Here is a 13442-nt window from a genome sequence, read left to right as displayed (position 1 = left end):
TTATTTACAATAGGAAATACACAGTACTATTCATGAAGTATTCTCACCAAGAAAACGAACAAATGAATCAAATCAAGTCTTTAACTACCAAATTAAACGAAACATCTTAAATAATACCTCGAGAATCCAATCAGCCAAAATACAAAATATAGGGAATTCTTTAGAAGAAATAATCCAGTTTCTACAAAGAATAAATTATATATAAAAAAGTGTGGGATTGGGGATTGTTTAAAATTAGAGAGCCTTATTTTTTAAGGTTTTTCTTCTTTTTTAAAAAATGCTATTTTTTTCGGCTGTGCTGGGTCTCTGCTGCTGTGCGAGGGCTTTCTCTAGCTGCAGTGAGCATGAGCTGCTCTCTAGTTGCAGTGCACAGGCTTCTCCTTGCTGTGGCTTCTATTATCACACAGCGAGCGCTCTAGGCTCATGGGCTTCAGTAGTGATGGTGCACGGGCTAAGCTGCCCTGTGTCACGTGGAATCTTCCTGGATCAGGGATCAAATCCGTGTCCACTGCATCGGCAGGTGGATTCTTAACCACCGGATCACCAGGGAAACCCTTAAATAACTTTAAAAGGCATATCCCCAAATATAAGGTGTGGAGCTCTTCACAGCCAAACTGAACTGTAAAAAATATTTTAGAGACAACTCAGGAAAATTAAATATGAAATAAGTGTTATATGATATTAAGGAATCCCTATTAATTCTATTAATTGTAATAATAGTATTGTGGAGTCTTTTTCTTTCTTCTCTATCTTCATTAATGACACATAATACAGAAGTATTTACAGATGGAATCATACGGTATCTGGGATTTGCTTTCAAGTATTACAGCCTGTGCATACACACATATACACACACACACACACACACACACTCACAAAGTGGCAGAAGAAAGGCAGAAAAAGAACAGTAAATTGTTGATAATTGTGAAAGTTAGATCTTGGGTGCATGGGGATTCATTACACTATTCTCTCATTACACTATTTAGTGTATGTCTGAAATTTTCCATAATGAAAAGTTGCTAATTATTAATTAAAAGGTGATCTGGACTCATTGATACACTGGAAATAATAGGACCCAAAGCAACTAACCTCTGTCCTGAAGCGAGGGCAATGGGAGACTGTCCATTGGGCGGCCGAGGCTCCTCACAGGTCTTCATCTCCACCTCTACCTTATCCAGACACTGAAATAAAAGCCATGGAGACCTAAGCATCTGCACAAAGCCCCACATAGCACAGACTGTCTTATCCGTCTCTGGGCTCCAGCACCCAGTCGAGTACTGTGTCCACGGTGGACCAACAATAAATGTTTGTCGAATGAATGAACAAACAAATACAAAGAGAGCCCTCATCTTCCCCCTTCTACTTCTATTAGCAGCAGAACTTCATGACAAGCATGGGATTAGCTCACAGCAGAAAATGAAAGTGTATAAGTCCGAGTTATAGAGACTGGGGATTCCAGTCCTTAGGGGGTGTGTGTGTGTGTGTGTGTGTGTGTGTGTGTGTGTGTGTGTGTGTGTGTGTGTGTGTGTATATATCAGTTCCTTAGGGGATGTGTGTGTGTGTGTGTGTGTGTGTGTGTGTATATCAGTTCCTTAGGGGATGTGTGTGTGTGTGTGTGTGTGTATATCAGTTCCTTAGGGGATGTGTGTGTGTGTGTGTGTGTGTATATCAGTTCCTTAGGGGATGTGTGTGTGTGTGTGTGTGTGTATATCAGTTCCTTAGGGGATGTGTGTGTGTGTGTGTGTGTGTGTGTGTGTGTGTGTGTGTGTATATCAGTTCCTTAGGGGATGTGTGTGTGTGTGTGTGTGTGTGTGTGTGTGTGTGTGTATATCAGTTCCTTAGGGGATGTGTGTGTGTGTGTGTGTGTGTGTGTGTGTATATCAGTTCCTTAGGGGATGTGTGTGTGTGTGTGTGTGTGTATATCAGTTCCTTAGGGGATGTGTGTGTGTGTGTGTGTGTGTATATCAGTTCCTTAGGGGATGTGTGTGTGTGTGTGTGTGTGTATATCAGTTCCTTAGGGGATGTGTGTGTGTGTGTGTGTGTGTATATCAGTTCCTTAGGGGATGTGTGTGTGTGTGTGTGTGTGTATCAGTTCCCGAAGGGCTTTTAGCTGAGAATCACCCAACAGTCAACGTGAATAAACTTCTAATTTTTCCTCCAACATGAATTCAAAGGAAATGTAAAGATAGAAACTGTTATCAGTTTCTATTAGGACAGCAAAACTTGTTATAAAAACCAAAATTCAAAGCAAAACCAACTCAGGACTTGTGTCTCAGAGCTACCTGCTCTACTGCACAGCAGTTCTAGAAAAAACCCAGACCACAGTCACCCCATCTCACAGAGGAGCTCACAAGCCAGATGGAAGCACCCATACTCCCAGAAGGGACAGTCTATCTCACTCCTCCCCATCCTCTCTCAGGTCCTTTAAAACCTTACCCCCGCCTTCCCCATTTGATTACTTGCAATCAAGAAAGGCCATTACCAAGCAAATTGGGTGTGTCTTCAACTTTGTCCACTGGATCTGAAAGAGGAAAGCAAAGACTCAGGGCTATGGGAGGCAGCCCTCAAGAGGGCAGGCCTGCTGGCCAAAGAGAGCAGCAGCCCTCTGACCACATTCTCACCCGGATCGAGGCCCTGTTGCAGTAGACCCGAGTGATGGCTAGCCAGGTGGGGAGCTCCAGCACATTCTGTAGAACCTCTTCATCCAGCTCCAGGTTGGTCAGCTGACCCTCCCCTTTCAGGGTGCTCAAATTGATTTTGTCCGGGGAAAGATTCTTAGTGAATCTGAAAAGAGTGATGGTAAGCAGCTATTATTTCCATGGAAATCTGCAAATGAGCATTATAAGCAAATAACACGTCTCAATATGGAGAAATGAGAAAGTTAAAGAACGAATGTGGACTAACAACCACAGTCTCTCTAGACAGTGTAAGATGTTAGATGAGACATATTCAGTCACAATCGCATCGTCTTTCTACTCAAGAACCCACAATAATAATTCTGGAGAAACGGTTATAGCAGCAGCAATATAGCCTTTGATATAATTCCCATATAAAACCAAAACAACCAGATAGCAACTTAAAAGCTCATGGTTTAGTTGATAAGTTGTGTCTGACTCTTTTTGCAACCCCATGGACTGCAGCCTGCCAGGCTCCTCTGTCCATAGAACTTCCTAGGCAAGAATACTGGAGTGGGTTGCCATTTCCTTTTCCAGGGGATCTTCCTAACCCGGGGATCAAAATTGGGCCTCTGGGATTGTAGGCTTTCTTCACCAACTGAGTCACCATGGAAGCCCTTGAATAACATTAAAAACAAAACTGTAAGATAAAGCATCCTCATAAACCCCCAAATACAAGCAGGAGGGGAAAAGAACACTAACAGCCACAAGACATGAGTGCTATAAGCAGTTGTGCAAATCAACAAAGAGGAAAACAACAGGGCATCAGAGAAATCAGAGAACAGAAGGACCCCAAGATGACCAAGTACTCAGTGAAGAGCAATGTGGATCAATTTGAGAAAAGTAACAGAAACTGGAGGGGTTTCAGGCAAAAGGCCCAAAACAGCTGAAGCAATCTTACCCTATAAACTCATGGAATTCACCAAGGCTCCTTCCTAAGATGGGTCCCCACACTGAGAAAAACTTCTGGGAGAGGAATCCAAACTGAACAAGACAGAAATGAAGAAAACAGATAGTCCAAATAAAAGTTTGGCAGGGGGGTGGTGAGTTAGGGGGTAACAGACCAGGACACATCAGAAAGCAAGCCATTATATGTTTAAACACTACTTGAAACAACAGAAGAGGGAATTCTATGAGGTTAGGATATAAAACAGTAACAGATTAATTACTGGCTTGTTAAGTAGGGTAAAGCAAAACCCCAGATCCTTACATATATCTTTACTGATGTGAAAAAAGAACACAACCACTTAGGGACTTGCCAAAGGAACTGAACCTGAATGTCATCACACTACTGGGTCCCGTTGCTCATTTGCAGGAAATAGAAAGGAAAACTTCTGAACTGTACCCTAAGTGTGCGATCAGCAGAATTCAGGCCATGGGAAACTCTACAGGTCAAGGGGCCTGGACATAAACAATTCACACAGGCCTGTCCTCTCACTGTTTCACACGGTATCCCTTCACATCCTGCCGACAATGCCAGTTGTATTGCCGATCCTATTCCTGATGCCACTGGTCTTGCCGTTCACACTGTTCGCTGAACCCAGGGTAGGCAAAGCATAATCTAAGAGGCTGGAAGAAGACTCAAAGAGCTGTAAGAACCGCAGACACATTTGGTCTCTCCTGACTGGCAGGGCAGCCACAACACAGCCTCTCTCCTGGCTGACGCAGCAGCTGTAGCGACAGCCATAACATAACCAAATGTAGCCATAACATAACTTCATAAAACCTAACTGTGATGCCACTCCAATGTAAAACCAATGCAGCGGTGGCCAGGGCTTTCATGGTGAGGCTGATACAGGCTACTGCAAAGCAGCCCATGATCAAGTGAGTACCTCGTGACATGCATGCGCAGCGCCATAAGCGATCTCCGCTGTTACACAGCCATGCAAAGTCATTGTTTACAGCACATGGGGTGAGAGGGTGTGAGAGCGTGGGGCCAGAGAGCCTGACTAGTGCCATCTTGCTAATTTCCCCACACACAGTCTCCAGCCCTTGCTCCTATACTCTTGCCACCCACCCCTCTTCCTGGAGCACCTTCATCATGATTTGCCGTTGAAGAGTCAACTCTGACTTCTCACTGAGACCTTCTTTCCTTAACTGCTTCAGTGTTAAACTTCATGTTAAACTTGAAGACTCAACTCTGACTTCTCACTGAGACTTTCCTGAACTGCTTCAATGTTTAAACTTCATGTGAAACTCATACCTTCTACATCCCTGGAATCTGTAACACACATTTAGGTAATCATCAGAGAGGGTCTTGGGTGTTCTCTAATTTTCCCATATGTAATCATTGAGGTCAGGGGCTGAGTGTCAGCCATCCCTCCTGATAACATGGTTAACTGACAGAATACCAGCGTTCCCACATATCTTGCGGCAATTGCTCTGCTGACTGACTACTCCCAGCTCCCTTCTCTCATCTGTTGGCTGATCAACTTGAGGCCAGATCCTCAGAGCGTGACCCCGGCTCCTGCAAGACAAACCATCTGATGAACCTCACTGTGTAAGTTCTCACTGCTGCTGCCTCTCCCAGTCACTTTGTTCTCGCCAACAATGAATCCCACTTCTCCCTCCATCTGTAACTACGCTTAGCGCTTGCACATATTAGATGCTAATAGTTGAATTTATGGAGTTATATGTTGTTTACCAACTTTTTTCCCCACACATATCCTTTCCTTTTTACTAAGCTGTGTTTCCAAGTCTTTGGTTTCCCTTGAATCCTAAAATCACGACTGGCAAGAGTTTTATCTCTACGCTGTTCTTCTTCGGTGACTAACATGGTACCATGTAAAGGGGCTCTGTAACAATTTTTTAAATGACAGTAAAAAAAAAAAATTAGAAGTTTAAAAACACACAGTACTGTATGATGTTAAGAGACACATAGAAATGCACTGGCATGATAACAAGTTCTGGAAAGTGCTTGCCTGTGGGACATGGGGAGGGGTCCACAGGAAGTTCACCTGGATGGGCAACGATTATTTCTCAAGTTGGGAGGTAACTGCATGGCTCTTCATTATACTACTCTTTATACCTTTCTGTATGGCAAATATTTTACAGTAAATCTACCTAAGATGTCTATCAGTGACCTACGTATATATGTACTGTTGAGAGAGCTACTCCTCCACGGGTCTCTCACATTCCTACATGTCTTGCTGGGTAAGAAAAACACAGAACACACGACCCTGAGCGCTCCTGACCCAAGCTGCTTCTCAGGGCTGTGTTAGGGAAGAGCAGCTTTGAGGGATGAAGCAATGTTCCTCTCCAGTACAAAGAACGGGCTTGCTTACTATGTACCATGAAAACAATGGATTCCCCAAACTCGGAGCTCCACTCCCATAGCACATGTACAGGCACCCGTCTGGGCCCGTTCACACCAGTCCCGTGGGACCTGCGGGGACTCAAGGGAACCAGCGCAAACCTATGTTTACACTGCTTGCAGGGCCATGACTAATAAAGTCCTTTCTCTCTGACCCAGGAGTCTTGTGCTCTGCCACCAGCAAGCGAGAACAGCAGTGGGCTATTAGCATCTAAATAGGGTGAAATAAAATCCTACACCTTTATACATACTTTTACTGATTTTAATTCACAAAAAAATTTTAATCAACAGTTACTGAATATGAATCTATATTATTCTCTGAACTAAAAAAATAAGTTTTCTGTAATGCCTCCTATTCTCTGAAAACTAACTTGCCACAGAGGGAAAGAGAATTCCTCTTTTCCTATAAAGCATGGCCAACTACAAGGAAACAGGACTGGATATGAAAGAGAAAAAGAGAACAACTTAAAATACTTTCACGATGTAGAACAACTGAAAGTAAAGGAAGACATACAGCACAAACCCCAGAGGAACCAAGAGGAAACACAGTCTTGAAGGATGGAAAGAAAAGCTGAAAACAGAACTCAACATTATTTACATAAAATCACTAGGTACCAGGTGGCTTTCTTTTTCAAGCCCCTTTTGTATTTAAATAAGATATTACAATTATTTCCTTCCAGCACCCTTCCTATACTCTTAAGTATTCAGGGAAGCCACCTCAGCTTAAAATCGGGGTGGGGCACCCCTCAGAAGAATTAATCTTAAAGATAATTTTTGAAGACATAAAATTAATTTTGAGGGCTGAATGTCTCCTTTCTCCTCTGCACAGACTCTGAAAAGACCCCACCTCCCCACCTCAGCTAAGAATCACGGTAGGACTGAGACAGGATAAGGGATCCCTTTAATAAACAGGAGCAGGGAGGAAAGGCTGAGAATCACTAAGATGAGATAATTTTGCATCTGATAAAAAGCTATTTTCAAGAAAAGTGACAGAAACTTTTTCAAGTATGTTTCTCTGAAAAGAAGAACATACTTCAAATAAAATGAAACAAACACAGACAAGAATAAGTTATACTGCTTACTAGCACTGACATTCTCAGATTGCCTATACTAAACAGGTACCATATATCTATGCAAAACCTAATCTTATTTGTGTGCTCAGCTGCTCAGTCATGTTTGACTCTGACTCCCTGACTGTAGCCTGCCAGACTCCTGTATCCATGAAATTTCCCAGGCAAGAATACTGGCGTGGGTTGCCATTTCCTACTCTCGAGGCTCTTCCCAACCTAAGGATTGAACCCATGTCTCTGGTGTTTCTGCATTGGTTGGCAGATTCTTTACCACCAAAGCACCTGGGAAGCCCAACCTTATCTACAGCTCCATAAAAAATAAATGTCATTTTTCATTTTTTCAAGCCTTAAAACATTTTTTAAAGTACATTTTACTTTGTACCAAGCACTCTGAAAAGGAACATTATCTCAATTAGTCTTCGCAGTACCCCATATGAAATATCCATCATTATCCCCACTTTAAAGAAAAAGAACATGAGGTTCAGACATAAAGTCATTTGCCCAAGGTACACAGGGCAGGAAGAGGCAGAGCATGAATCCAGCTCTGCTCACTGAACTTTCTTCTACTAACATCTTCGCTTAGTAATATATTCCTTCAAAACACATCTGGCACAGAATAGATTCATAAGCTATCTCAGAAATGGTTAGAGGACATCCTTTCCCTTTTTACAAACTACCATAGCTATTTAGCTGCTTAACCTGTATAAGAAGAAAAAAAATCTGTTTTTTTGTGGGGGGAGAAGGGGATAAAGTTATAGTGTACCTCCATCAAAGACCTTTCTGCACTTCATCAACTCAAGCAGATTAATAAAATCTTTCTTAAGTATGCCCAGAGCTAAGTCACCAGCAGCCTAGCAGTAATGCCCAGTTTCTACCAAGGCACAGACAAGGGACCACAGAGGTTACTGTGCCATCAGCTCTGTGACCAAATATGCAAATAAGTAAGTAATCATCAAAATTGAAAAAAACAAAATGACCAAGGGTTCTTTAATTATGCTCTAAGGACTGCTGACAGTACAGGCAGGTTTGCTGGACCACCATGGGATGTTCTCCTGTAAGAGTAATAATGATATACACTTGTTTTGCTTTTTACTTATCAATTAACTTTTAGGAGACAAAAAAACACATATTACCTTACTGCTTCTCAAAAATGCAGTAAGAATTTCTCAACTGATTTTGCCTGTATTTTATCACAATAACAAAGAATAGGTAAAAAGGTGATTGTCAGGGAGATTTGTGGAGGTCTGCTCAACCAAGGAAACCACTGGCCTGAGATCTAATCTCAAACTATCCAACAACCTCTGGCACAAATTTCATTCAGTATTGTGCTCCTTATCCAGAATGATATCACTGAGTCCAAAGGTGGCTGAAAAGGATAATGGAAGCCTGGTATTTATCCTACTTCAAGAATGTGGGAAAACATTTTCTGGCCATCTGTTACTGCTACAAAGCATAGAGGCTAAGATGAAATCAAGATGAAAAACAAACTTGGATCAAGTTTCATTTCTCCCAGAGCACTGCAATTTGCTGAAGAGACAGCAGACAAAGGCTCCCAGATATCTTTGTGAAAATGGACCACAATGTTGGGAAGTGACAATTCTTAGATTTGGAGAGTCACAGAATTTCAGAGCTAGAAAGGCATCTTAAATACTCTCTTAGTCCAAGTCTATAATCTGCAAGTGGCCAAAAAAAAAAAAAGAAACCCTGCAGTATCTATTTAAAATGTACCATTTTTTAGTATATTCACATAGATGCAAAACCATAAGCTTAATCAATTTTAGAACATTTTCACTACCCCCCCAAGGAAAAACAAAAACATACCCGCAGCTATCATTCCTAATCTCCCCTTGCCTCCCAAAGCTAGACAACTGTCATTCTATTTCCTGTCTCTATAAATTCGCCTATTCTGGACACTTAGTATCAGTGGAATCCTGTTACATGTGGTCTTTTGTGAGTAGCTTCTTTCACTTAGTGTATTGTTTTCAAAGTTCATCCATGTTGTAACATGAATCAGCACTTTGTTCTTTCTTTTTTAATATAGCCAAGAATATTCCATTGTATGACTATATCACATTTTGTTTCTCCATTATCAGTTGATAGACATGTGGGTTATTTCCACTTATAGAATATTATGAATAATGCTACTATGAAAATGCAAGTACAAGTTTTTATGTGGACTTACAATTTTATTTGTTTTATATATACACTTAGGAGAATTGCTGGTTCAAATGGTGACTGTTTTACTTTTTAAGGAACTGCTACATTGTTTTTCAAATTGGCTTCACAATTTTGCAATCCTATCAGCAGTATTTGAGTTCTAACTTCCCCACATCCTCATCATCACTTGTTATTATCTTTTTTTTATTATAACCACCCTAGTAGCCATTGTGGTTCTGATTTGCATTTCCTTGATGGTCTCATGATGTTGAATATCTTTTCATGTGTTTGTGGCCATTTGTGTATTTTAAAGAAATATCTATTCATACACTTTGCCCATTTTTAACTTGGTTACTTGTTCTTTTATTTAGTTGTCAGCCATTACTTCTTCAAAGAAAATTTGTCTTGTTTTAGTTATCTACTGCAGCATCATAAATCACTCTTAATGTTATAAAACAAAGCATTTTACTAAGTTCACATATTCTGCACACTAGAAATCTATTCATGAAATAACTGGGATTGCTTTTCTCTAATTCACCTTGGAAGAGATGAAAGGTTGGGAGCTGGGACCATCTGGAGGCCTCTTCATTCACATGATGGGCCCTGAGCTGGAATATCTTAAATGCTGGGCTCAGCCAGGACTGTTGACTGCACACCTACATGCAGTTGCTCTATGTAGCTTGGATATCACTTTCACCTCTATTCAGTTGGTTATAAGTAAGCCACTAGGGTCAAGAGAAAAACAAGTAAGGTGACAGATATCATTACAGCCAAGCCAGATTATTCTCTCTCCTGTCCTTCTAGGACTCCAATTGTTGTTTTAGTCACTAAGTCATGTCCCAGTCTTTTTGTGATGCTACGTACTATAGACCGCAGGCTTCTCTATCCATAGCTTTTTCCATACTGGAGTGGGTTGCCACTTCTTTCTCCAGTGGATCTTCCTGATCCAGGGACAGAACCATGTCTCCTGCATTGGCAGGTGAATTCTTTACCACTGAGCCACCAGGGAAGCCACAAGATATTTAACCTCTTGTGAAAAGAGAAAACTCTTTTCAGATCTCACCAAGATCTTATTTTTCACCTATCAGAACAACTGGGGAGCCCCTGGACTCCAAGTACCTATATTTTAATATTGTTCCATAGTCACTGAGGCTGTTTTTGTTCTTCAATCTTTTCTGTTCTTCAGACTAGATAATTTTTATTCCTCTATTTTCAAGTTCACTGACCATTTCTTTAGCCACTTCCAACCTGCTGCTGAGAATAAACTTTTCATTTCAGATATTGTACTTTAAGTCCTAGATTTTACATTTGGTAATTTTTTAAAAATATATTATCCATTTCTCTGGGGAGAGTCTCCATTATTACTACCAAGTTTAAAGTCCTTATGTGGTAATTTCAATATCTGAGTCATCTTGGGGTAATTTCTATTGACTGCCATTCTCTGGACAATGAGTCACAGAGCCATTCAGCTATTATTGTATACTGGACATTACGGAGATTCTGGATTCTGTCAATTTCCCTACAAAGAATTTTGTTTTGTTGGGCAATCAACTCAGGCTATATTCATACTCTAAACTCTGTCCTTCCTATAGTGGATAGAAGCTGAATTTCAGCTCAATTCTTTCAGCTTTCAACTAACACCTTTTCCAAGCTCCATGGAGTCTTCCTCCATGCATGTCAAGGATTAAAGCAGATTTTAGGGCTTCTCCTTCTTTGTTCCCGTCTTTCTAAGATGTATCCTTTCATTTTCCAGTCTCTCTTATAGCCCTGAATTCCATCCTCTGACTCCCCAAGTAAGATTGCAAGACTGCAGACTTTTGCTTGAGTGCCAACCATCACCCTCCATGCAAATTGAAGAATGTCCTCAGGCAAAAAAGCTGTAGAAATGAGCATCTTACCCAGTGCAACCCCTATCTTTCAAGTTTCCTGTCAGTTTCTGCCTCATTTTGTCACTCTCCAAGGTCTTCAAGTAGTTGCTTTTTATATACTACCTTGAGTTCATAATTGTTCATAAATTCATGAAAAAAAGTTCATAATTGTTACAAGAGGGGGGCTTTGGTCAATATAAGATACTCCTATATTGTTAGAAGTAGCTTTTCTGCTAGTTCTCATTATGTTCTCCCTAAGAGGCAACTATGATGTGAGTTACCAAAAATACATATGACTGAATGTACACAAACACAGCCTCTCAGAGCAGGGCAGTGAAGAGTAACAGATAAGTTACCTTCTTGGTCTTCTGGTGAAGTGCTTGTCATAAAATTGTAAAGCAATATAAAAAAAGTATAAGAAAAAATAAGTTTCCACTATACAGAAGTTGCTGGGCTTTCTTATAGACTAACAACAATAAATAGTAGTTATACATGCAGATAGACAATTACTATATATATTCTACTAAAATTGCTTCTTTCTTTAGTGAATACCTTGGGCATTTTATAACGTCAGATTTTTTAATGTTTTTTTTTAAATAATTAGAGAGTAAATCTATAAACAATACCTCTATATAGATACTGCTGCTGCTGCTGCTAAGCCACTTCAGTCGTGTCCGACTCTGTGCGACCCCATAGACGGCAGCCCACCAGACTCCCCCATCCCTGGGATTCTCCAGGCAAGAACACTGGAGTAGGTTGCCATTTCCTTCTCCAATGCATAAAAATGAAAAGTGAAAGTGAAGTCTCTCAGTCATGTCCAACTCTTCACGACCCCATGGACTGCAGCCCACCAGGCTCCTCCATCCATGGGATTTTCCAGGCAAGAGTACTGGAGTGGGATGCCATGGCCTTCTCCGCTATATAGATACACTACAATTTATTTAATAAAGTCCCTACTGATTTATATTCATTTCATTAAATAGCCTTTTTCACTTGTTTGATTCCTTCTGTACGATGAATTCATAGAAGTGAAACTGCAGAGTCTACATTTTGACAGATCTTGCCAAATTTCCTATCACAGACACGATACTGATTCATATTCTCAACAATTATAACTGGTAGTCCAAATCTTCCCATACCAAAGGTAGCTTGGTCATCTGAAGCACTCCTATTTACCCTAATCCCCATCTCAGAATTCTGGACATTCTAGAGGCTCTCCTTCCTTAATTCCTAACAACAGTCCTGATGAACATTCTAATTCCCTCCTCTAAGCCTGGAGCCTTGCTAGTCTTATTTAGCTGAAACACTAATAACTGGATCTGCTTTGATCCACTTTTCTTCTAGAATTGAATACTTGTAAATTGGCCTACTGGGGCTTCCCTAGTGGCTCAGATGGTAAAGAATCTGCCAGCAATGCAGAAGACCTGGGTTCAACTCCTGGATTGGGAAGATCCCCTGGAGAAGGGAATGGTAACCCCCTTCAGTATTCTTGCCTAGAGAATCCCATGGAGAGACGCATCTAGTGGGCTTTAGTCCAGAGGGTCGCAAGAGTTGGATACGACTGAGTGACTAACACAACAACAAACTGGCTCACTAGCAAAGTAGGACATGTTACTTATCCACCCCTCACCTACCTTAACATATTTGATCACCACCTAGAATATGGCTGCAGTTTCTTATTCATCATCTTTTCTACATACCTTTTTTTAAAAAAATGCTTTTTTTTGGCCATGTTATGTGTACGCAGGACCGCAGTTCCCCGATGAGGGATCAAACTCACACCCCCTGCACTGGAACCATGCAGTCTTAACCACTGGACCATCATGGAAGTCCCAATATACTCTTTAACTGATCATTCTAGAATTAGGACTGAGATGGGGGGATCTTCATCAACTGTATCTCAGAGATAGCTGCCCTCTGCCCTCTCAATTCTTCAACCACTCAGTTCCCATAGACACTGGGTCCTGGCTTCTTTCCCCTACACTGGTCTTGAAGATATTACACCTCATGACTCAAGTCTTGGCATGTCTCACTTTGTTAGAAACATTTGTCATCCTAACATAGTCCCCTTAATTTTCTTTACTTCCATGTCATGACAATTTTCAAACTTAAATCAAGAGTAAGAATTAATGAATATTGTATTTCTAATCAAAGTGAAAGTGTACCTGCTAATACTCAGAAAAGGAAGGACTATTCCACTAATGGGCATTGTTGGTTATTCACTATTGAATGAGAACAGATATTTCTTTGTGGTAAAGCCTTAAACAGCTATTCAGAGAAGTATAGCAGGCAGATTATCTAAGTTTTTAAAACTGCCCAAAGAGAAACTAAGGAAAACGGAAAACCATACCATACACTG

General features: G+C 40.8%; 1 protein-coding gene across 2 annotated transcripts in view; it reads right to left on the bottom strand.

The window, feature by feature from the left end:
• BLTP3A (bridge-like lipid transfer protein family member 3A) overlaps window positions 1-13442 on the bottom strand; it is a 68666-nt gene that overhangs the window by 44635 nt on the left and 10589 nt on the right. Inside the window, exons 2-4 of one of the 2 annotated variants that reach the window (XM_065912450.1) lie at window positions 2622-2784; window positions 2483-2521; window positions 1090-1181 (exon numbers count right to left, since the gene is read on the bottom strand). In XM_065912450.1, the coding sequence (XP_065768522.1) occupies window positions 1090-1181; window positions 2483-2521; window positions 2622-2784 (294 nt within the window). Of the gene's footprint in view, window positions 1-1089; window positions 1182-2482; window positions 2549-2621; window positions 2785-13442 lie in introns of those variants that run through there. The other variant, XM_065912451.1, reaches the window with a different exon arrangement.

This window comes from Muntiacus reevesi, chromosome 20, assembly GCF_963930625.1.
Source record: "Muntiacus reevesi chromosome 20, mMunRee1.1, whole genome shotgun sequence".
In the NCBI taxonomy this organism is placed as follows: Eukaryota; Metazoa; Chordata; class Mammalia; order Artiodactyla; family Cervidae; genus Muntiacus; species Muntiacus reevesi.
This window is presented reverse-complemented; position numbering and strand designations above follow the sequence as displayed.